A 22,885-nucleotide genomic window follows, 5' to 3' on the forward strand; every position below is an offset into this window, starting at 1 on the left:
CGGGTTGTATTGAGTACATGCTCGGAGATGCGTGGATAGAGCATTTGATTTCCGATTGACAAGTCGGCTGATTTGAATTGCGAGCGGCGTCTTAACGTGTTTCCGACTTCATTTTTCTTTGTTTTGTTTTCCTGGTACTTTAATTCCCTTGCGACATGTCTCGATCTTGGGGATGTCTGAAATTGGGTTATAGATACAATGACAAGGAGCTGTTCTACTTCGTTTGGTCCTGAGTAGTCACGACTTCACCCGGAGAATATATTATTTTATCGAGGCCTACCTATACCCTCATGTATTGCTAAGCGGTAAGACCATACAGTGGAGTAGTTATGTTGAAATGGCCGATTCATGTTGCCCGGGGAGCGCTGCTCTCTCTATGTCTACGGTCTAAAGGGACGACGAACCAGGAATAAGAGACTTTTTTTAAGATCAGAGAAAATCTGCTTGGCATTGTGCATTTGAGTTTTTGTCAAGGATACAGGGAATGAACACCTCGCACCCGAACCGAGCGGATACGACAAAAGAGATACGTAGGTAAGAGGCAGGTAAAGACCGCTTGAGAACATCAAACGAAAACAAGGGTTTGAGAAGGAACCTGCCTGTCGGGTTGGGTCGGGATGACGCTGAGATAGATGACCAGAAACAAATCAAACCGCTCAATTGGAGAGGGCTGGGGGAAGAGATAAAGAAACAAGACGACGCACAACTGTAGCCTCGGGGGACTCCGAGACCGAAATGCCACGGACTCCTTGGGATGAAAAAAAGAACAAGAAAACAAGGCAAGAAAGATGAAGATGATCAAGATTGGTGATATGTGGAATCAAGACAGACAGTACAAAGGGAAATCGTCTCTATGAGCCTCATCTTGCACATCATTCTCGATCTAGGTGTTCATGAATTGTCCCGGTGGAGGTCCTTACTCCGCTATGCTTCCAAATGACGGGTCTTTGACACTGCCGCCAGCATCACCCAGTCCAGCAACCGGTCGGTTGTACGACCAGCCGGCGAACTGTTGCTGCATGGTCGAGGACAGGGCGGGGCCGTCGACGTAGGAGTCCTGTGGAGCCTCGGAGGTGAACTCGGTGTCGAAGTTGTCGGTGTCACGAGCATCCAGCTGTAAAGCCTTGTTAATATTTGGATGAAAAGAGAACGGCGGAATAAGACATACCACGTTGGGACGGAAGCTGGGCTCGTACTTCCGCTGGAGAAGCTTGCGCCAGTCGATGTTGGCGAAGAAGTGGTGCGACTTGATCTCCGCGGCACCGTTGGCACCCAGACGGCGCTGGGGATCACGGTCCAGCAGACGGGTGAGAAGATCCCGGGCGGCCGGGGGTACGATGTCACTGCTGGGGAAGGTCAGAGGCTCCTGCAAGATCTTGCGGTACATCTCGTTGGTGTTTTCATCATAGAACGGTGGCAAGCCTGTCAGCATCTCATAGAGCAAGACACCAAGCGTCCACCAATCCACGGACTTTGTGTACCCGTTGCCAAGCAGCAGTTCGGGAGCAAGATACTCGGGAGTTCCGCAGAAAGCTGCAATTCGTCAGATGAAAAGAAAACTTGTCAAAGTCCAACAGAGGGATCTTACTGTTTGTTCGGTCCTCGTCCTTCATATCTAGCTTGCAAAGTCCGAAATCGCACAGAGCGATGTGACCAGTATAATCGAGGAGAATGTTCTCGGGTTTGAGATCACGGTAAATGACCTTGAAACCGTGAAGACATTCAAGTGCGCACAACAGCTCCGCCGTGTAGAATCGGGCACGGTTAATGTCGAATCGCTGCTCTCTTTGCAGGTGGTGGAATAACTCTCCGCCGTTGACGAATGCCAGAACCAGATATAGCTTTTCGGGCGACTGGAAAGAGAATTTCAAGGGGACAATGAACGGGTTATTGATCTGCGCCAGCACCGATCGCTCCGCGAGGGTATGTGTGACTTCGGACCGCGAGATGATGTGAGCCTTGCGGATGGTCTTGAGGGCGTAGATTCGGCCGGTATCCTTCTTCATGACCTGCATGACCTTGCCGAAACTGCCCTTACCCACGACCTTCAACAAGTCAAAGTCCTCCATCTTCAAGCTGCGTTGCCGGTTCTCGACGAACGAGACACCAATCTTGATCGAGCCACCGCCGAACTGGAGATCCAGCCATTCGGCACCAAGCTGACCCGCCTGGCGCTCTTGTTCGGCGTGAGCGGCGGCGGCCTTCTGGTTGTCCTTCTTGCCCAGCTTGGGGTCCTCTACGAACGGTTGAGCTTCTTCGAACCGAGGGTTTACCTTGACCGCCCCCAAGAAGATATCCTCACTCCGGCCAGCACCAGGCCGGGCCGCAGGGTTGCGCAGATACAACTGAACATTCAGTTCAGTCTTTCGAGACACATCGAACTTGAAGGCTGTGCTGTCACCCGCCCACAGGGGGTTCTCGGGAGAACCCGAGACGGCATCCACGAAAACCTGGTTCTTTTCGAAATCAAGAAGGGCGTAGGGGAGATATTTGGTGGAATAGCGGCCGTGGGTGGTGGGGGCAGCGTTGATGCCCCCGCTGGTGGACTGGGGCCGACCGGACTGCACAAAGGAGCTCGCTTGAGCATGGGAGGAGTGTGATGACGAAGAGGTGCTGGGTCGCAATGACGAGGGTGCGTAGGAATTGTTCTGGAAGTGAGAGTTGAAGATCTGCTGGAAATGGGGAGACAAGGCAAAGCCCTTGCCCTCATGGAGGGTGACAATGAGAATACCCGGGTTCACAGGGTTCACTGGGGGAGAGACGAGACACTCTGACGCGGCTATTCCTCGTGGGATTAGTCACCGTACATCGGATTCGCTAGACGACAGGAGATCCATACCGATGCCGTTTGACGAGGCAGTAGGGGTAGAGGCGATACTGGGGGGTTGCGAGGTCACGGGTGTGTCAGCACCATCACCAGCGCCATTTGAATCGCCCTTGATGGTCGACGTGGAAGAAGATCGGCCAAAAGAGTTCGTCAAGGGCGCGAGATGCGTCTCCTTGAGTTCTATAAGAACACTCGGTTAGCCATTGCTGCGGAGGTCATCACCGCCTCATCTGCACAGGAGAGAGGGGTGACCCTGACAAAGGAGGAGGGGGGGGGGGGATCAGGGAGACCAACTGAACATACTTTTGGTGAGCTTCCAGGACATGATGGCGGACTCAGGGCCAGTGCGAGTATCAAGGAGTAAAGACAAAGAAGTCAGAAGTCCAAGATGCGATGCGTATAGCAAAGACTGAACCACCAAGAAGTCAACATCGAAAGTTCCCAAAATGAGACGGCCAGGATCAACGCCACACCGAGACGAGCCACGCCGAAGCACCACCCTTACCTTGAATCGCACCGAAATAAGAGAATGAGAATAAAAGATACACCAGGGTCCACGAGAGAATCAGCGACCCGGTTGTTTCTGGTTGACAGGAGGAGACGAAGAGGGGGGCGAAAGACGGTCGTGCCTGTGTAGATTACCCGACACCTAGGGGGGGGACGTGACCAAAGTTACACACGTTAATTCTCTTCCGGGCTTACAATGTGTATGTGAAATACGGAAATATACGCTGAGTCAGCACCGTAGGGCAGGGGCCGCGCCACGGGTGGATCTCGATTGAGGCAGTGCCTGTGGCTCCCCGTGAATAGACGTCGCGAGGCATTTCATGTGTATTGGATCGAATTGAGGAACGACTCGGGCCTTTGGTCTGCAACTGCACGCACCTTGCAATCCACGCAACTCGGATTATCTCCCCACCCGATCGGCGCTGATCGTTACCCCGGAGTCTCACCTCACCTCACCTACCTCACCTCCTCTCTCGACCACCAGCATCGATAACTGCCCTCTCAGACCTCTGGAGGGCGATTTTGGGCTTTCGCGACGACTTTGGATTCAACAGAGGATGAACGGGCCCAAAAACCAATGGGTGTAATACGCAAGAAGACCGCCTCGCGCGGCACCGAGGCTGGCACCAAGTTCCACTGCGACGTGTGCTCAGTCGATGTCACCTCCACCGTAAGCTCTCATCGCTTCCAACCGTGGCAACTGACTAACTGATGACTCGTGTAGGTTCGCATCTCCTGCGCTCATCCCTCTTGTCCTGAATACGATCTCTGCGTTCCCTGCTTCGCCAATGGGGAAAGCTCCAAGAACCACGACCCGCAAACTCACCCCTTCCAAGTCATCGAGCAGAACTCCGTTCCGATCTTCAAGCCCGACTGGGGTGCCGATGAGGAATTGCTTCTACTCGAGGGCGCCGAGATCTACGGTCTTGGCTCTTGGGCCGATATCGCCGACCACATTGGCGGCTACCGCTCCAAGGACGAGGTGCGCGACCACTACATCGATACCTATGTGAACAGCTCGCACTTCCCGCTCCCCGATCATGCAGACCCGGATGATCACAGCCTCCAGGAAGAGATCTCGAAGGAGGAGTTCCAGACGCGTAAGAAGCGACGCATCGAGGAGCGCAAGGATGCGGCCAAGGCGGCTCCGCCCACCACGCCTAAGCAGAAGCCTACTGCCAGTGTGCCGGCTTGCCACGAGGTGCAGGGATATATGCCGGGTCGATTGGAGTTCGAGACCGAGTTCCTCAATGATGCGGAGGAAGCTGTCCAGCACATGGCGTTCGAGCCCGGGGCGGGCATTAGCGACAATGGCGAAATGGACGCGGAGGCAGAACTTAAAATGACCGTGGTGGATATCTACAACTCCCGACTTACAGCGCGTACAGAGCGCAAGAAGATCCTCTTTGAGCACAACCTTTTGGAATACAGAAAGAACACCGCACTGGAGAAGAAGCGCTCGAAGGAAGAGCGGGATCTCCTAAATAAAGCAAAGCCACTTGCACGGATGATGAGCCGCAATGACTTTGAAGAGCTGAACAAGGGCCTCGAGTACGAGCACAATCTCCGCCTGGCCATCTCACAACTCCAGGAGTGGCGGCAAATGGGCATCGGCGACTTGAAAGCTGGTGAGAAGTACGAGCAAGATAAGCAGTCGCGTGTACAGCGCATGTTGCCCCAGGGGTCCTTCGATCGATTCGCCAGCGCGCGACCCAATAAGGCCCAGATGTCCGAGGTGTCCGCCGCAGCTACCCAGCTGACGACACCCGAGCTGCCCTTGCGACTTCAAAAGGCTGCCAATCCCCACCAACAGTCAGATCCCGAGCCCTTGAATGATTTCGACCGTGCTTTCGCCATTAATGGCGACCAGGCACCCACACAATCGACCAAGACGAAATTCGTGGTGCAGCCGCTGAGCGGAGTACCAGCGTGGAAGTTGGACACCGAGGGTGCTGCCGACCTGCATCTCTTGACAAAAGAGGAAGTCGATGTGTGCAACACGCTGCGTATAATGCCGAAGCCGTATCTCGTGGTGAAGGAAACATTGCTGAAAGAGGCAATGAAACAAGGCGGCACCCTGAAGAAGAAGGATGCCCGAGCGATCTGCAAAGTAAGATTCATCGTCAAATCTTTAATTGGGCTTCACTAATGCTGGCTACAGATCGAGGGCACCAAGACCAGCCGCATTTACGATTTTATGGTGCACAGCGGATGGATCAACAAGGGTTAGCACTTGCTTTTTGAGCTTGCTTTGTCTCTGTTTGGTTGATATCCACATCTGTCTGTGATTATGCTCCAGCGTGTGATTTTCTGGCGTTTACTATGGGGGAGAGGGCGGTGTTGATCTGACCGTGTTCATATACTGAGCGTACTAGGTGGTGTACACCAACATTGAATTTTGAGAATGATCGTGCCTCAAGTGCTTGTAGATATTCACCCATGCCCAAAGGTGGAGCTTAGATCTAAACCGAAGAGAAAACAGTAAAAAAGTACCTCGAAAAGCTGATTACTGAACACGGCCGAGCTCTTTGTATCGGCCCTCGGCACAACTCCAGCTCTCCCCGCGTTTCGAATGCCGAGTTCAACTACCCCGACCCCCATCAACCCCAATGGACTCAAACACAAAGCTATATTTAAAAATTTAAATAGGTCTATCGTTCATAGACTCAACCTATTCACAATGCCCAGCTTCGCTACACAACCTCCTCAACCCCAGCATTCTGTTCTCTCCTTTCCAGCACGGCATGTCGTTCTCGTCACGCTCAACCGGCCCCGCGACCTGAATTGTATCAATGCACAAGGCCATGCCGACCTTGATGCCGTCTGGCAATGGATGGACGAAGAGCCCAGTCTGCGGGTGGGGATATTGACCGGGCAGGGAAGGGCATTCTGCGCCGGTGCGGATTTGAAAGGTAATTAATGATCTTCGGATTCACGTTCCCCCCCCTTCACTATGGACCTTGACTGGGCCATTAAAAAGCATGAAATGCATCGAGAGACCTCATGGCAAATCGGACGATATATCGGATCTCGAGCTAACGCCCACCAGAATGGAACTCCAGCACCAGCAACAACAAGTCCCGCGCACCAATGCCAGCCTCCGGCTTCGGCGGCCTAGCTAGACGCAAGGGCAAAAAGCCCGTGATCTGCGCCGTGAATGGGCTGTGCTTCGGCGGCGGGGCTGAAATGATCATCAATAGCGACATTGTGATCGCTGCCTCGCGCGCGCTGATCGGGCTGCCGGAAGTCAAGCGCGGCGTTGTTGCACTGGCGGGTGCACTGCCGCGACTTGTCCGGACAGTTGGCAAGCAGCGGGCAATGGAGATGGTGTTGACGGGGCGGTCGTTGAGTGCCGCGGAGGCGGAGAGGTGGGGGCTCGTGAATGAGGTTGTTGCGGTTGGCGAGAAGGCGAAGGATGAAGAGATCTCGGAGAAGGTTGTGCAGCGGGCTCTTGCCGTTGCGCAGGAGATCGCAGGAAATAGTCCTGATTCAGTCGTGGTTAGTCGGGAGGGGATTAAATTGGGTTGGGAGGGTATTGGTGCAGATGAAGCTACGGGGATGTTGAATGATACTTGGGTGAAGAGGTTGTATGAGGGGGAGAACATCAAAGAGGGCTTGAGGGCTTTTGTGGAGAAGAGGAAGCCTACTTGGGTTGATAGTAAGCTGTGAGGTACTGTGTTCAAGTAGCTTGTTCGAATAAAAGTGTTGAATGAATTCTACAGAATTTCAACTGGGCCTATAAGAATTAACAAAAAAGGCTACCATCAATTTCAAGATGTGAATTCTTTTAACCTCGAGACATGCGTACATTTGCCAGATCTAGATAGCCGCCACTCGGGCATCGATAGTACCGGAGATGTTCATTTTGTGTCAGTTATCACTTCTTGCCTGGAGATATGGCTATGCCTAAGTGATACATCCGCGATACCCCAATATCCCATTGGCCCCCAAGAAAGGGAATTTGACCCCATCAGTCGAGGATTAAGACGTCAAATGCATCGATATGATCGCCGACAGAAACTCTGATCGAGAGTAGATAGAAATTGTTTAAGGCGATGGAGATGGATCTCTAGAAAATCAAGGAAATACCCTAGTAAGACCACGAAAATGTGATAACTAGTATGAATAGCGGCCACTAGGAAAGAATGTACTAAGAGAACCTGCCATCAATCGGGATAGCTTGAAATTCTTCTAGCTATGAAGTCTTTTATGAGAAGAGAGGCTTTACGCAAGGACTCCAGACTTGTCAATGGTGACCTTCTTCTTCGGCTTTCCACTGCCGCTACCGAGCTTCTCAATGGCCTTGACGACATCGAGACCATCGGTAACCTCGCCAAAGACGACATGCTTGCCATCGAGCCAAGATGTAACGACGGTGGTGATAAAGAACTGGGATCCGTTGCTATAGAGAAATGGTGCGTTAATAGGCACTCAGTATAGCGTGGGGAGAGGAAAGGTGTCCGGTCGACATACGTGTCGGGACCAGCGTTGGCCATGGAGAGCAGACCAGGCTTGGTGTGCTTGAGAGTGAAGTTCTCATCCTGGAACTTCTCTCCGTAAATGGACTTGCCGCCAGTGCCCTAGATAGAGTGTTAATTTGCAAATTCGCCCAGGTCCGACTTCCGCGGATTGCATCAAGCAACGCTTACGTTGTGGTTGGTGAAGTCACCGCCCTGGAGCATGAAATCGGGGATGACACGGTGGAAACTGGATCCAGCGTATCCGTATCCCTTCTCGCCAGTGGAAAGGGCACGGAAGTTCGCGGCCGTCTTGGGGACTACATCGTCGTACAGCTTGAAGCTGATACGGCCAAGGGGAGCTGTTCAAGGGCAACGTCAGCGTTTGGACATGGAATTCAAATTGAGCTGCGGCGGTCATCCAGCGATCTGGGGGCCGATAACATACCGCCATCGGCAGAAACGTCGAAGTAAACCTGGCTCATGGTTGCAGATTTCGGGGATGACAGATTTTGGAGATGAAAGAGGGAAAAGGAAGTGAGGGATAGAGTCAAAGCGGTGATGGAGGGGTTAACACGAACATTCCAGCCTGAGGCATCGAGGTTGGCGGGGTCGAGCGGAGAACGACGTAATCCACCCTCGACACCTTGCCGAAGCGATATGCAGGCTACAACTATCTAGGGGAGATTACAGAACGGTGCATTCTTGACACTCATAAACCGCAAGCGGTAACACTAACCACAATAAGCAATTCACATGTCCGCCACAATTTAAACGAAATTCGTTTTGTCCAAAGTGCCCAAAAAACCTACTGCGCATTACCGCCGTACCGCCAAATTGGCAGGATCGATGTAACGTTCATGATGCCGGTCCTTAGTCGATGGGCCCGGCGCAAGCTAAAGTGGAAAGATCGCAGGTGAATTGGACTAGCGTGTTGTGTTTTTTTGAGGTGAGTTTACTCAGGCCGCTCATCCATTTCTCAGTCCCAAGAAGCCGACCAAGACTTGTTTCAATCCCATCGTCTCCTTCATTGCATACTTGCAATGAACCCTTGATGAAGAGCTTCAAATAACCGACGACAATCCGAATTCTGGTACAGTACAAGAAGGGCCTACTCCCGGCTATACGACATCATCCTTAACCCAAACACCCAGTTGACTGTTAAAATAAGATTCTGGTATACATATTCTCAAACAGTTAACTAGAGTTAATCAAAAGCAGGGAAATCTCAAACAATGGCGCGAATCACCCCACGACACTGGTACGCCAAAACTCGCGCCAGGACTTAGCCTTTCCTTTTGACTTGTAGTTTTTGGAGTGGGATGAAGTCATGCGTACTTTGATAGAATACAATTGCAGGGTTTGTTTAATAGGTTACGTAGAGAATGAAGAGTACGTAGAGAGTAGTCTACTTGTTTCTGTGTTGACGTTGATGTCATCGGAGCTTAATCCAGACAAGGGTCTAGAACTGAATAGCCCAGAGGAGGGGAAGACGTCGGAACGTTTTGATCCGATACCCGGCTAGAATAATCCAACGGCGGGATCTGTGATTAGAGATTCACGTCTGCACATTTAGAAGGATGATAGTAAAAATTAAATAAGATATTGAGACATTTGTTGCTAGTAATAGCTATTCATACTACAGGGTCGTAAGTCATGCAAAAAGAAAACACCGTTTCCGAAACACCCCGTATTCGCCGATCCATGCGACTGAAAAAATACTCGTACGCACAGTGTGACCCCGCTTAGATACGCGGCTGGCCGGTTTCCCTATTGACAAACGGTTAGTACGGGACCCATCAAGATTAGGACAAAGGACACATACTTAGCCTCGGATTGTACCTGATCCACCACCTTCACCACGGCCGGGAACAGAGGGTGACTACGCTCCAGACCGGTAAGCTGGACGGTAGCATCGCCGGGGGAGTTCTCCTTGAGGATGGTAGCCAGCTGGGCACTCTCCTCGTCGCCGGGCACATTCTGGAAACGCAAAGCCATCTCCACAGATCCAAGCAAAGAATCGTACTTCATACCGCGCTCAGCGAGGTGAGCAGCCGGCCCGATAAACCGCTCGCTGCGACCCAGCTTGCGCATCGGGGCACGGCCAACTCGCTCGACAGTGTCTTCTAGGTATGGGTTGGAGATACGGCTGACGATGGTCTCGACGTAGTCCCGTTGCTCCTGGGCGGAGATCTCGTGCTTGTCAACAATGAGCGAGGCAGTCTCCTCGAGGACGTCGTGAACGACACCCCTGATGTAGGGATCTTTCATGGCCTCCGCGATGGTCTTCTTGCCGGCGTGCTTGCCGTAGTAGGCTGCGGTAGCGTGGCTGGTGTTGACCGTGAACAGCTTGCGCTCAATGTACGGCTCCAGGTGGTCAACCCAGTGGATGGCGGCAATGTCAGGGTGGCCGACATTGCCGAAGGGAGTCTGCTCGACAACCCACTCGTAGAACTTCTCGATGCGGACATTCAACCCGGCGTCGGGAGCCTGGGCAGGAACAATGCGGTCGATGGCAGAGTTGGCGAACTGAGCTCGCTCGCCCATGGACTTGAGACGCTCCGAGTCGGTCTTCTCCTCAATGTATTTGCGTAGCTGATCGGTGCCGCCGATCATGTTCTCGCACGCAATGACGGCCAGAGGCTTGGGATTGGAACGCATGTCGATGCCCTTGGCAATGACGGGGGCGATGAACTTGAGGACGTTCGGACCAACGGCGCAAGTGACGACATCAGCAGTGGCGATCTCCTGGACAACGTCCTGCTCGTTGGTCTTGGAGTTGATGGCACGGTAGTTTGTGATGGTCTTGGTGGTCTCACCGGCTTCACTAACTTCGGTGACCTGGTAAGACTTGGTGTTTTGTAGGGCGGAGATGATGTTGTCCATAACATCAATGAAGACGACCTCGTAGCCGGCCGTGTGGAGGAACTCGGCAACGAAGCCACGGCCGATGTTGCCGCCGCCAAAGTGAACAGCCTTCTTGCCCATGATTGGAGGAGATAACAAGGATGTAGATCGGAGTGGGGAAGAAGAAGCAAGATGAGGTCTTGTGATGTACTAAGGAGCGGGTGGCTGATGTTTAATGGGAGATTGGTGGAGAAGAAAGTGGGAAGGAGAGAGTATTTAAGTAAAACAAGTGAGAATGAGGGGGTTTCCGCCTTGGAATTTCACGATAGGAAGCAGGCGCATTCCCGTATTATACTTCGTGGCTGCCGTACGTGGAGGACTGCTGAATGGTCGTGATGACTTCATCGACTAGGGGGCGCACGGAACTGGGCTCCGCCTTGTTTTCCACCCATGGATAATGAGAACATGAGAACGCCAGAACATGACAATATTGTCCCATTCTCAGAACTCGGCTTTCGAAAGAATTCTACTGATGTCCTCAGTGTAACCGTGTAACCCCCGCTTTGCCGTGCAACCTCATAGTCTGTCCTATAGTGCGCAAATGGCGATTCACGACGGAACTAGGCCCCTTCCCCGTTAACCTTTTTGGGACTTGGAGCACTTTCCCCCCCTTACGCCGCCTTTTTTTTCCCATCTCCGTCCTCAAAAGGTTTCACCGGCGCAAGGTGTGACTGAACCCGGGAAGTCCCGTGGACGCACTCCGCATTCCGGGTTTGAACCTCATTGAATGAACCCTCTTGGCGTACCTTGTGGCTGAGCGGGAGACCAATCCCCGGCAATAGCCACGCCGGAGTACTGTGTTCCTAGGCCCCCTAGCCTAATGGGTGAAGAAAAAGCGCCATCTGATACGCGATACTCGCAGTCTAGACAACCTACTTGATCGACCAGTGATTTTCTCCGCAGTGACGTCTTAGAAGGACGGGTGACAGGCTAGACCCAGTTTTCTCCCGTTAGCTCACATCTACTATGCCGAGGTTCGAACCATCTCGAATCATCTTCTATCACTTTCCAACCCGCCCGGGCTCACCGTTTCCTAATCGGTCCTGCCGCTGGGACGATGCCCGATGTCTCCGGTACGATTGGTTCCACGAAGTTCTTTCCTGCCGCTGGGACGATGCCCGATGTCTCCGGTACGATTGGTTCCACGAAGTTCTTAGCCCTCCGTTTGCATGTCGCCGAGTTGTCAATTTCGCTTCCTCGGTCAGGCGAAACCCGACCTGCAAAGGGCCGGTTCTACAGTCTCATTGGTCATTGTAGTTCATTCAGGTGGCATTACCGGTCATATAATATTCAAATATTGAACACATTCCCTCGACGTGCGTCCGGTGTTCGCGTCCGTTTCGGGGCCCCGCGCTCGAGCATTCTTTCTTATTCCCCCACCGACCCCTCTTCAGCCCTCTTCGTCCTTCGGAGCGGGCATCGCCGGCTCCTCGTAGTCCCGGAAAAAGACATTGACGAAACTGCTTAGGCTGCCCACGATGAGCAACCCTGTCGATGCCCAAGTCATGCCAAGAAACTTCTTGCCGTATTGTGCCGACACGTTGAAGCCGTCGCCGTGAGCATTGATAAGAGGAACGAACTCGAAGGCAATGACCGTCGCGATGATGGAGGCGATGCTGATGCTGAGAGCGCCGAGCTACATGACCCAGGCTATTAGAGGGTGTAGAGATGACACGAGACCGAATGACTTACCACCAGAAACCCAAACTCAAACAGGCCCGTCTGTTCTTTGCCGGTGATGAATGACCACACTCGCGACAGAAGGGCAAATCCGATCGCTCCTACCCCGATAATATAAAACACCGCCATCGACCGGCTCGTGAGCGTGAAGGCGTTGAAGTCGTCGCTGATCACTCGCGGCCACTCAAGCGTCGGTCCGTGTGTGATCTCTTCGGGCCATGCGTCCGTCGGGTTGAATGCGAACAGAATCTTGCGGCTCGAGCATTCGGTCACGTTGCGCGAAAAACTCATCTCACCCGGCTCTACCTGTGCCAGAGTGCCCTGACAGTATGACATGACATGGATGGAATAGAAATTGTTTGCCGTGTTCGAGCTTCCCTCGGGGGTGTATAGCTGTAGACCTCGGGTCAGCATCGTCTCCGTAATTCAACGCTCTTAACGTACCGTCAGGAGGTCCGCATTGTCCAAGAGGTTCCTCTGAGATCCCGCAAACAGGCACAGAAGCGTCAAGATGAATGCAATTAAGGCGGTTAGGGCCGGGAAAAGACTCTGGAAGGCGACTTTCATGGTGGCCGATGCTGATGGGGTTGTTGGTCCTAAGGACTGTGCAAGTGCCCGTTGCTGATGTCGGGAACTGACCAACAGCCCGAATGGATCAGAGCTAGACCTGATCGACAAAGAATGTTAGCATGGTGACGGCTGGCGATGAAGGACTAACTCACCAGAGGTTGTTGGATATTTACTTTATGTAGCAGATCACACGAAATTCTCCGGATCCCCCGATCCCCCGATCCCCAGTCCTTATATACGGACGGACCTGATAGCACGTCGGAATAGTTCAAGCAAGCCATCATTTCCAACGTGGGCTGCGCGGAAGAGAGTTTACGGCCAGGAGTGCGAGGGAGCATATCGAAGGTGAATCGGGCATGGCATGTGACCATCACTGAGAATTAGCCATCATCGTGTGCAATAATAGGCGACTTTGGCTTTTGCAGGGCAAACCTAGATGCATTGCTGGGTGAGTTGAGTGGAGAGTCGGCGTGTTGACTTTCCCGGCCTGTCTCTGGAATGCGGCCAGCCACCGGTGATTTTGTACACCAACGAGTTGTAGCTTGCGCCATTGATACCAGGTCAAGTCAGGATTGAAGGGGCTCAGAAATACAATAGTTAATCCTGAGTCAGTCATATTTTCTTCGCGCTTGTCGCCGTTTGGCATGGTGGCTTTTGATGCCCTAGTTTGCGGTTGTGGATCCGGGCGCCCGAGTCAGCCTCGAGTCTATGAACAACACATTGTTACTTTTATTTTCAAAATTCCGATCCAAAGTCAAAAAGCTTTCCAATGATTTCCATCTTGCTCGTCTCCTTTACTAAAGACATGACGTGGACAGTTGAACAAGACTGCCGGCCGAGGTAAAACCCCCGGTTCTGTCTGGAATGAGACTTTGCCCGACCAATTCAACACCACCGGAAGCCAAGAGGTATCCTTCCCAGGGAATCTGTCAGTGGAGAGTGATCCTGCAACATACTATTTATCGTGATTCTTGAGTAGTGTTCTTGATTAAATGCCATCAAGTATATGATTCGACATGCGATGCGATGGCCAACTCACGACCTCAACCGGGTCAAACGGATGACCTCAGCCCGCGCGATCGGACGAGCTTGGCATGAAGTTAGTATCGCAGGCCCCTGAATCCGATTTCAATGAAAGACCCGCTGCTCTCGGCTTTCGGGATATTCGGACATGGCCCAAGTACACTACGGAGTACGTGAGGCGTCGACGGGCACGGCAAAGCCGTCTTCGTTTCAGATCATTATTTCGGCAATGGCTAGCAGACCAGAAAGGGTATATGCACCTTGCATGGGCCATTGTACTACGTAGCAGATACCCTGAGGCTGAGGGGGCTGCCTAGAACGTGCCGCGTGTTCTAGGTGCCGCGTGTTCGCAGGAGCAAGGATCGCACCACTGTCCCACACGACCTCGTCAAAGCATCACAATGGTCTGCGCAGGGCGCAGGAGCTGAATTAGAGTATTCCAGCAAGGCAGCCTTCCAGAGGCCATGCAGCGTTCTAGACAGCCTTTGGCGCAACGGCGGCGGTTCTTTCAGCTCCGACTTGAAAGGAAGGCTCAGGCAACGGCATACGAGCGCATTGTCAGCCTGTCTACCCTTATTGGCCGGTGGATCTATGCGCCCTCCCGACGACGGTTTCTCGGGATGGCGTAGATGTGGCCCTCGGCGATCGACGAGTACCCACGCCGTGCCCCTGAGCCAAAGTCTATGTGAGTCGCGTGCCATGCACCAGAACCCTGCAGTGGCTTCCAAGGTGGATACAGCGTTTCTGAAGTAGGAAGCTCGCGACGGCACTGGGGCATTGTAAGGGATGGTTCAAGACTCGAGGCGCCGAAACAGGTATTGATTATCCGACCACGTGTTGCAATTCAAGCATTGTTAAGCATTAAAGACGCATCCAGACGTTGCTTGGATATGCTTGAATACTCTTGGATGCAAGGTTATCACGGGTAAACCATGGTCAAGTACCGACATGCCTCAGCCGAGAAACAGATACAAGGGATTCGGAAGGCACCGGGCTGGGCGCATGCCGTGGTGCAATCCGCGGCATATATTTTGCAGCGGATTCTCAAAATGGAAAAGAAAAAAGAACGTTCTGGTGATGCAAGGGCCAAGTGCCGGGCAGAGGGACACAACAGGAAGGCCTGGAAGAGACGAGTGGAGCAGGATGTCAGAATGAACAGGGGTGGGCGAGCACATGGTCGCAGCGGGGAATCTGACTGGCCCGCCGGGTGATAATCAGTGCGTGCGCCCCCAGATATTAGCGTGGAAGTCTATCACTTCCAACCGCACTTCAACATCAAGCCGGTTGATTACGACGGCATTAGCCTGCGTTCGCCTGGTTCGTGAATCCGCCCAAGCCGCGCGGGTCGAATATCTTTAATTCACGGCGTGCGGGAGCCATCGGATTAGGAAGGACCACACGTGCGTCCTCGCGAGGGCTGATTTGGGGTCATTCCGGAGTCGGGAGACACCTGGACCCCATGCCGATGTATATCAACCGGGTCTCCGTCCTCAATGATCTCGCTTAGCTTAGCTCATGAAGTCCAGACAACGTCTCAAATGCAAATCAAACGTAAGGCCTCTCTCGGGAAAACCACTGAGAAAGACGGTTGGGCGTCGAGTCGTGAGCTAGAGCGGCGTTGCGACGCCCCACCCTTGGCAGATCGCGCGAGTATCTGCGGGCGCCGTACGGGCGGTGAACCGGTTCGGGCGAAAACGAGACCGGATTCTGCCACCACGTGCACCGTTGATTGGGCGGCGGCTCTTGGGACGGGGACTCGCATCTGTTTTCGTCTCCCGAACCTGGCGCAGACTTTTTAAATTTTATGCGGGAAGGCACCGAGGTGGATCCGCCACTCGAGTATGGAGCATGGCCGGCTCAAGCTGCTCGGTTGCTCCGGGCTTCCCTTCTTTTTTCCACCCATATATAAAGTCTGGTCGCCGTATTACTTCGACTGCTACACCACATCTCCCTCGTGGTCGTGTCAGTGACGTTCCTTCCCTTCCCTACCCCCCCAATCCGGCATTGCCTTGTCCGAGTCTTCTCCGGTCTTTTAGCTCCTAGCGAGCCAGTCTCATCATGACCGACTTTGGACCCCGCGCCCCTCATGGGCCGGACATGACCGGCACTCACAACCCGCTGGAGGACATGGATATCCATGAGAAGGGTGCCTTCGACCAGCTGATTCGTCCTGAGGACAGCTACAACCCCGAGGGCGTCTACTGGGCCGATCTGCCCATTGCCCAGAAGATCAAGTTCGTCAGCTCCTACGATGCGGGCGAGGCCAAGCGTGAGCTCGCCTCTATCTGGGCCATGACGAAGAAGGATCCTCTTTCGCCCGTTTCATACTACTTCCGCAACATGGTTCTCCCTGGTGCCGGTCTGGGTCTGGAGGGTTACGTGCTCTTCTCCATCGGTAACATCAAGCCTCTGTTCCAGAAGACCTTCCCCACTTGCTGGAAGACCCACGAGATTTGCGACGAGCAGTGGACGAATGCCGTGGATTATCTCGAGATTATCGGTATCATCTGCGGTCAGATCTTGGTCGGTATCATCGGTGACTGGTAAGTTCCCGCGCAGCCAACCTTAATAATACCGGAATCTAATTGGTGCGCAGGATTGGCCGTCGCTGGGGTTTGATCCAGGATGCGACTATCATGTTTGTCGGTCTGCTCATGTTGACCGCCGCCTGGGGTGTGACCCAGAACGGCTGGGTCATTTGCTATGCGTGGTCGCTGTTCTTCTACAGTGTTGGTGTTGGTACGTTTCCCTTTTCTAGAACATTTGGTCGAGTGGCCTCTAACGTCAATCAGGTGGCGAGTACCCTATGACTGCGACCAGTGGTATGGAGAACGCCATCGGCTCGGGTAAAATCTCAACCAAGGAGGACCGCCTCCACCGTGGCCGCAAGGTCACCAGCGCCTTCTTGATGCAGGGTTGGGGCCAGTTTTTCAACCAGGTTATTCTGATTATACTGCTGCTGTGCTTCCACCACGGCAGCGGCAACGACCCTTACTCGGCGGTGGCCACCCAATGGACCTACCGTATCTCCTTCGCCATCCCCGCCGTGGGTACCCTATGGCTCGTCTACTACCGTGCCTACCACATGAAGGCGGCCAGCAAGCAGTTGACCGCGGCTAAGAAGAAGGCCTCCGTCACCGGCTACGATGTTGACTCCCTGCGCCTTACCTTCAAGTACTTTGGTCCTCGCCTGCTGGCGACTGCTGGTGGCTGGTTCGCCAACGACGTTTTCTTCTACGGAAACAAGCTGTTCCAGAGCGAGTTTATCTCGGTCATCAGCCCGGCGACTAGCTCGGTGATGCCCACCTGGTTGTGGAACCTCGTCAACGTCGGCGTCTCTCTGGTCGGCTACTACATGGCTTCCTTCTTCATTGACAACAAGCTCTACGGACGCAAGTGGATGCAAACCTTTGGCTTCCTGATGTGCTTCGTTCTGTTCGTCGTCCCGGCTTTCCACTTCAAGTACTACACCTCTGGCGAGCACATTAAGGCGTTCCAAGCCATGTACTTCCTGAGCTCGTTCTTCAACCAGTTTGGTCCTAACTGTGTGACTTTCCTGGTCGCGGCCGAGGTCTTCCCGACTCCGATCCGTGCTACTGCTCACGGTATCTCTGCTGCGGCCGGTAAGTCCGGTGCCCTTCTGGCCTCTGTCCTGTACAACTACATCGACACCCAGACGAAGTTCTACGTTGTTCCCTGGTTCGGCCTGGCCGGTGTCGTTTTGACTCTGGCTTTCCTCCCCGACACTACCGGCCTGGATCTCAAGGAGCAGGAGCGTCGCTGGCAGTTCCTGCGCGAGGGTCGCGAAGAAGACTACCACGGCGCCGCTGTGCACCCTGCCCACCTGTCGTGGTTCGAGCGCTTCGTTCTGCGCAAGTGCCGCTTCTACAATGCGGAGTTGGACTACCAACAGAAGGTGGAGGAGTACCGCGCCGAGTGGGAGGCCCTCATGGCCCAGAAAATCCAAGAGCAAGACAACAAGGAGAACTTCGACACCGACGACTCTCTGCTCGAGGGTCACGTCCACACCTACTTCCACCGCACCAGCCCCATGTTCAAGGGCCAGGAGAAGCTCGGTGGAAAGCAGGACAACTTCGCTCTGCCCCCGCCTGCCAAGGATGGTTCATCTCAAGGATCATCCTTAAATGAAAAGTCGCCTTAGATTGGGCTTGCACATAGAAGATTATACATTCGCATTTTTGGTTTGGGGTTTGCTTATTTTTGGTGTTCCGGATATCCCCATCGGCCAGGTTGGCTTTGATTGGACATTTTGCATGAAATGCACGACGCATGATGCGGGCACATGCCTGCTTGTATTTAGCTACTATTACATACCCATGGCTAAATGACCATTGCTCTCTGATACTCAAACCCCATTTCCCTCATAACCACGTAAGCAGCTCCTACAAGGTAGGACCTCGGGCGAGCCTCAGTCTAGATAAACGGCGGTCACTCGCGCGGTGACATACTGCCAGACAAATATCGATAACATGGAAGGTGCACTTACTTACCTTCAACACACAATATTCCTCAGAACAAATGAACCTCTTCGCCTTCGGTTCCAACGGCTCCGGCCAACTAGCCTTGGGCCACAAAGAAGACGTCTCTTCTCCAGCAAAATGTCTCTTCTCCTCCCCCACCATTCCAGACGATGAGATCGTCCACATCGCCGCTGGTGGGAACCACACTCTCCTTCTCACAACGCGGGGTTGTGTCTATGCAGCGGGGTGTAATTCCGACGGGCGATGCGGACCCGAGCCCCCAGCCTCGTTCCAGAACGAGAATCTCGAGGGTTCCATTGACGGCGACGATCTACTCCGCTTTCGCCGGGTTATCCTCACAGACCCAGAGACTGGGGTCCCCGTTGAACTCTTCAAGTGTATTTCTGCGACGTGGGAAGGGTCTGTTCTTGTCGCCGTGAACCCGTCAATTGCAAATGAATCGGATATAGTCTTCGTTCTGGGCTTGTCTCCAAAGGGCGAACTTGGTCTTGGAGCTGACGTTTCTGCGACGCATGGTACATCTCTTCCACAACTGCGGGGAACTAGTATTAGAGCTCTAGCGAGCGGGATGGGCCACTCGGTGGCCATTCTTTCGAGCGGAGATGTCTTCGGCTGGGGCGGGGCGCGGAAGGGCCAACTTGGTGATTCTCTCAAGAGCCAGAAGATTGCATGGACGCCCACAAAAGTCGAGGGGATTCCGTTCCGCGCGACGGCAGCTGTATGCGGACGTGAGTTTACGGTTGTGTTTGGACAGCGCGAGACTGGGGAGTTTGTGGTTCTTGGGGATCGGGCGAATCGGTGGGGTGTTATGGATGTTCCTTCTTTGAGTGGAAGGGGGTATAGTGATATTGGGGCCAGTTGGCATGGGATCTATCTACATGCTATTTCGAGGGAAGAGAAATCTGCTCCTCCTGTTATTGCTTGGGGCCGCAATGATCGTGGTCAACTTCCACCTCCCGGTCTGCCTGAGCCTGTCAAGATCGCTGTTGGTAGCGAGCATGTTCTTGCGCTTTTGGAGGGTGGTGTGGTTGCGACGTTTGGTTGGGGCGAGCATGGGAATTGCGGGCCTGATACGGATGAGAGTGGGAATGTGTCCGGCACGTATAATGTGATCTCGTTGCCGGATTCCGTGCGCGCCGATGGTGCGAGTGTCACTGGTGTTGGAGCAGGGTGCGCGACAAGCTGGTTGATTGTGAAGTGATGGAGCATATCAGGGTGTTTCTATACACTTTCTGACACCCGAAACGATCTGGATCATCGGGATACCATCTTCTCAATCGAAGAGACCAAGCCCACGAACCTACACAGCGTTAGCTGGACCCGACCAAACCGAGAGGTATGCCATACCTGTGACATGCGCTGTGTCGGCGGAACGCCCATTTCATCTTTGGGAGGTCGACGACGCATATCAGCCATCTTGGGGAAATCAGGCTCCGCTTCTTGGAGAGTCGGCTCGGAATTATCCTGGATTTTATCAGCCGCCAACCTTTGGACAGATCCAGACGAGTCACAAACCTGTCTGCCCGACGCATCCCATCCAAGAATATCTTGCGGCTCCTCCTGCTCCTCCATTTCATCCCACTGCCGATCATCATCGGCCGGCACAAACAGACTATCATAGTCCATGGACACCGACGATGCAGAAGGCCGATCTGACGCTGCAGTGGGAGCAAGGTGCTCCTGTGTGGAGGACCCATTCAGCGGACGAATAGGTCGACTCCGCGGCGGGGGCGGCGGCATCTGCGTACTGGGCGTCACGCCGCGAGGAGTATTTATTCTACTCACAGAGATGGGCGCAGGCGTCTGCCGCTGCGAGAGCTGCGGCATTCCGACTCGAGATGAAGCTGGTGCCGTCTCGCCTTCTACCTCGCCCCTTGTCATGATAGTGAACTCGGCATTGACGCCTTCGAAGTCGTATGCCAGCTGCAGAGGCTTGCAGGGCTGTGTATAGCGCGCTGTGACTGTGGCGTTGGCCGTCTCCGCGTGCGCTACGACGGCTTTGAAATCCTTCAAGTTGATTGCGATGTGCATGTTGTCTTCGATGAGAATCTCTTCGAAGTCTCGTTTGTCCGCGGCCACGGAGGTGTGCACAGGGTATTTAAGGACCTCTGAAACGTTGTCAGGTACGAACTTCGGGAAATTCAGAGTCTGTCATACCTTTTCCTTCCATAATCTTTGTCGTAAAGCTCGTAAACACTGCCTTGCCAGAGTCGGAGTACATATCCAGTTGCTCGGCTGATAAGCTAAAATGGTCAATGATCTGTCTCAGAAAGCGTGGATCCGCAATCCATTGGTTCGTTGCCCTACTCCTGTCGAATACGGCATGCTGGATTGACGCCGGTTCGTAGGTGAGCTTATAGGATTTGATTACACCTAATGAGGTCAGATATCGAGTCAATGATGGAGGCAGGCGAATTTACCAAGCCCACAGATCATTTTGACAGTTAGCCGGCACTCCGTTTCCTGCGGATCTTCGTGGAGTTCCATGTCGCAGCGCTCCACGGCCGTGTCCTTGTTTCGGTCAACTCTTCCTCGGAAGACCGACAGAAGCGCCTGAGTAGATAGTCAGATGAAGCAATCACTGCAGAGCTTCGGGGATAGTTACCTTGAGAAGAATTTGGCAATAGAACCGGTCTCCTGCAGTACTGCTGCTCGAAGACCGAATGTCTCTGCGGACATTGAACGAGTACGCCTCGAAAAACGGCTCTCTCTCACAGACAAAGGAGGCGAACGCCGTCTTGGTCGAGTTGAGGGCACTGAGTCGAAGCTGCACACGTTGCATCAGCGAGAGTATTTGAACTGCCCAATTACACAAGCCATACCAGATCATGCTCGGCCTCAATGGCGACGGTGTCGCTGAACTTGGACAGGCATATCAGCACGTCGTGCAGCCGCACCAAGGCTGGCGGCGCCAGGGATAACGTCAGAGATGACATGACAGCTGGAAACGTGGGATATCCGGTGCAAGTCCCATCTACCTGGATAGCTGTAGCACAAATGGACTCGTCGCTCGAGAATCGCGTCGCTGGGACGCGGTCAAACGCGGGTTACATAAGCCACTTATCTCTAAAATTGGAAGTCTATTAAACTCCTATCCAAGTTGTTGGATGATAGGGTCATAAAGTCTGATCTCATTGGAAAAGCTATCTATGCGGTGTCTTAAGCAATCGCTCTGGTCACACGTGTAGTCATCATATGCTTCTGTGGGTGCTAGCCACCCAACACCAGTAGTGTGGTAGCGATACTAAGCCGTCCATCACCTTCCCTCCCCTTTTTCCTTTTATTTGTCTCAAAATTTTAGAATTCCTGGACCGCCCAAATCCGTTCAGCAATGCCCTTTAACTCTTGTTGTCCGATGCGAATATCGACTTCAGCTGGGGATGATCTTGGTCGTCGAAATAAGAGGTGAAATGGGAGAATGAGTGGAAATGCCGAGACTGTAACTCTTTCTCCATTTGGATCCTCCGCAATAGTAATCTGCTGGACCCGCTGGGATTGCTGGTTTCGCCGTTCCCACTTATCAATTGTGATCAATGGCTTTTTCCGATTGACCCTCAGAGTTATCACGATATTGGCATTTCCTCTATTCGGATCAAGCCAAAAGTCCACATCTTGCTGTAGCTTTGCTGGCGTCTCTGATACTGCAACCTCTAGGGCGATAGTGGGCTTGCGGGCATAACCGGGGGGCGGTCTTATAGGACCCCATCCATGGTCTGGCTCCTTTCCCCCATCGCCAGCTTTAATTGTTACCCCTGAAAAGGTCTGGATGGCTTTGTGGAGATTCATTGGCTCAAGCGCCTCAAAAATTGCATCGTGAAAGGCCGTGGCTGCTTGAGAATGCTCCAGGGTAACCATCTTGACCAGGAGAAGGCCCTTTGTGATATCAAAAGAGGAACAACGAAATGGAAAACGCTCCACGTTCGGATTGAGGATGTCGTGTTCAAGAGTCGACGAGTCGATGTCGAAAAGTACGTATTCTGTGGCGTTATCATCTGAGTGAGATTGTGGATGGTCTGAATGGAGAAGGCACGTGGAAAGTTGAAAATGGTCGAATTCAAGGTCCATCACCCGACGGACTTGTTCTCTCCCTTCATATGAATACCTCCTGATTGATGAAGGTAGATTCTCAAGGAACCCTGGGGAGCTATCCCTATCATATTGGGTAGAATAAAGACCGTTCGACATTTTTACGTGGCCAGCACTTGATGGCAATCTCGAGGAATTAATGGAAAAAGAGGTTTCTAGGTTGATAATTGCCTTTTAAGAGCTTCGGTTATCTCATCGTGACAGCACGGCACTTGAAAGAAACTCTATCTGGCATTGCATTGCCGGTGAATTAGTGGGCTGTTGCATTGGTCTTCTCCACACTTGGCCCAGTAACAAATCGTCACAATATCGTCTGTGTTGACCCG

General features: G+C 53.1%; 11 protein-coding genes across 11 annotated transcripts; 4 read left to right on the top strand and 7 right to left on the bottom strand.

Annotated features, from left to right (window-relative positions):
• Positions 1-916: 916 nt before the first annotated feature.
• On the bottom strand, positions 917-3,152 carry N7498_002189 (serine/threonine-protein kinase; the record flags this gene model as incomplete). Its single annotated transcript, XM_058449251.1, has 5 exons — positions 917-1,114; positions 1,169-1,533; positions 1,589-2,779; positions 2,840-3,007; positions 3,131-3,152. 5 exons carry the CDS (start codon positions 3,150-3,152, stop codon positions 917-919), a joined length of 1,944 nt encoding a protein of 647 aa, XP_058311595.1.
• Positions 3,153-3,821: 669 nt separating this feature from the next.
• adaB (chromatin-binding transcription regulator ADA2) lies at positions 3,822-5,662 on the top strand. The gene is made up of 3 exons (XM_058449252.1): positions 3,822-4,004; positions 4,059-5,444; positions 5,496-5,662. The coding sequence occupies exons 1-3, from the start codon at positions 3,912-3,914 to the stop codon at positions 5,562-5,564; spliced, it is 1,548 nt and encodes a 515-aa protein (XP_058311596.1). The 5' UTR covers positions 3,822-3,911; the 3' UTR covers positions 5,565-5,662.
• A 352-nt stretch (positions 5,663-6,014) lies between these two features.
• On the top strand, positions 6,015-7,003 carry N7498_002191 (enoyl-CoA hydratase/isomerase family protein; the record flags this gene model as incomplete). Its single annotated transcript, XM_058449253.1, has 2 exons — positions 6,015-6,246; positions 6,384-7,003. The coding sequence occupies 2 exons, from the start codon at positions 6,015-6,017 to the stop codon at positions 7,001-7,003; spliced, it is 852 nt and encodes a 283-aa protein (XP_058311597.1).
• Positions 7,004-7,533: 530 nt separating this feature from the next.
• Positions 7,534-8,293, bottom strand: N7498_002192 (peptidylprolyl isomerase). Its single transcript, XM_058449254.1, has 4 exons — positions 8,240-8,293; positions 7,984-8,153; positions 7,808-7,914; positions 7,534-7,736 (listed from the first exon to the last, which is right to left on the bottom strand). The coding sequence occupies exons 1-4, from the start codon at positions 8,274-8,276 to the stop codon at positions 7,559-7,561; spliced, it is 492 nt and encodes a 163-aa protein (XP_058311598.1). The 5' UTR covers positions 8,277-8,293; the 3' UTR covers positions 7,534-7,558.
• A 1,243-nt stretch (positions 8,294-9,536) lies between these two features.
• N7498_002193 (mannitol-1-phosphate 5-dehydrogenase) lies at positions 9,537-10,779 on the bottom strand (the record flags this gene model as incomplete). Its single annotated transcript, XM_058449255.1, has 2 exons — positions 9,537-9,561; positions 9,617-10,779. The coding sequence occupies 2 exons, from the start codon at positions 10,777-10,779 to the stop codon at positions 9,537-9,539; spliced, it is 1,188 nt and encodes a 395-aa protein (XP_058311599.1).
• Positions 10,780-12,088: 1,309 nt separating this feature from the next.
• N7498_002194 (SUR7/PalI family protein) lies at positions 12,089-12,945 on the bottom strand (the record flags this gene model as incomplete). The annotated part of the gene is made up of 3 exons (XM_058449256.1): positions 12,089-12,334; positions 12,391-12,771; positions 12,823-12,945. 3 exons carry the CDS (start codon positions 12,943-12,945, stop codon positions 12,089-12,091), a joined length of 750 nt encoding a protein of 249 aa, XP_058311600.1.
• Positions 12,946-14,560: 1,615 nt separating this feature from the next.
• On the bottom strand, positions 14,561-14,749 carry N7498_002195 (uncharacterized protein; the record flags this gene model as incomplete). The annotated part of the gene is made up of 1 exon (XM_058449257.1): positions 14,561-14,749. One exon carries the CDS (start codon positions 14,747-14,749, stop codon positions 14,561-14,563), a length of 189 nt encoding a protein of 62 aa, XP_058311601.1.
• Positions 14,750-16,029: 1,280 nt separating this feature from the next.
• Positions 16,030-18,133, top strand: N7498_002196 (putative MFS phosphate transporter; the record flags this gene model as incomplete). Its single annotated transcript, XM_058449258.1, has 3 exons — positions 16,030-16,514; positions 16,568-16,710; positions 16,764-18,133. The coding sequence occupies 3 exons, from the start codon at positions 16,030-16,032 to the stop codon at positions 18,131-18,133; spliced, it is 1,998 nt and encodes a 665-aa protein (XP_058311602.1).
• A 377-nt stretch (positions 18,134-18,510) lies between these two features.
• N7498_002197 (RCC1 domain-containing protein) lies at positions 18,511-19,674 on the top strand (the record flags this gene model as incomplete). Its single annotated transcript, XM_058449259.1, has 1 exon — positions 18,511-19,674. One exon carries the CDS (start codon positions 18,511-18,513, stop codon positions 19,672-19,674), a length of 1,164 nt encoding a protein of 387 aa, XP_058311603.1.
• A 72-nt stretch (positions 19,675-19,746) lies between these two features.
• On the bottom strand, positions 19,747-21,409 carry N7498_002198 (uncharacterized protein; the record flags this gene model as incomplete). Its single annotated transcript, XM_058449260.1, has 6 exons — positions 19,747-19,773; positions 19,821-20,581; positions 20,631-20,846; positions 20,894-21,026; positions 21,079-21,240; positions 21,296-21,409. 6 exons carry the CDS (start codon positions 21,407-21,409, stop codon positions 19,747-19,749), a joined length of 1,413 nt encoding a protein of 470 aa, XP_058311604.1.
• Positions 21,410-21,770: 361 nt separating this feature from the next.
• N7498_002199 (uncharacterized protein) lies at positions 21,771-22,658 on the bottom strand (the record flags this gene model as incomplete). Its single annotated transcript, XM_058449261.1, has 1 exon — positions 21,771-22,658. The coding sequence occupies one exon, from the start codon at positions 22,656-22,658 to the stop codon at positions 21,771-21,773; it is 888 nt and encodes a 295-aa protein (XP_058311605.1).
• Between the last annotated feature and the right edge of the window lie 227 nt (positions 22,659-22,885).

The sequence above is a fragment of the Penicillium cinerascens genome, assembly GCF_028974065.1.
Source record: "Penicillium cinerascens strain IBT 15544 chromosome Unknown contig_1_segment0_segment0, whole genome shotgun sequence".
NCBI classification, from domain to species: Eukaryota; Fungi; Ascomycota; class Eurotiomycetes; order Eurotiales; family Aspergillaceae; genus Penicillium; species Penicillium cinerascens.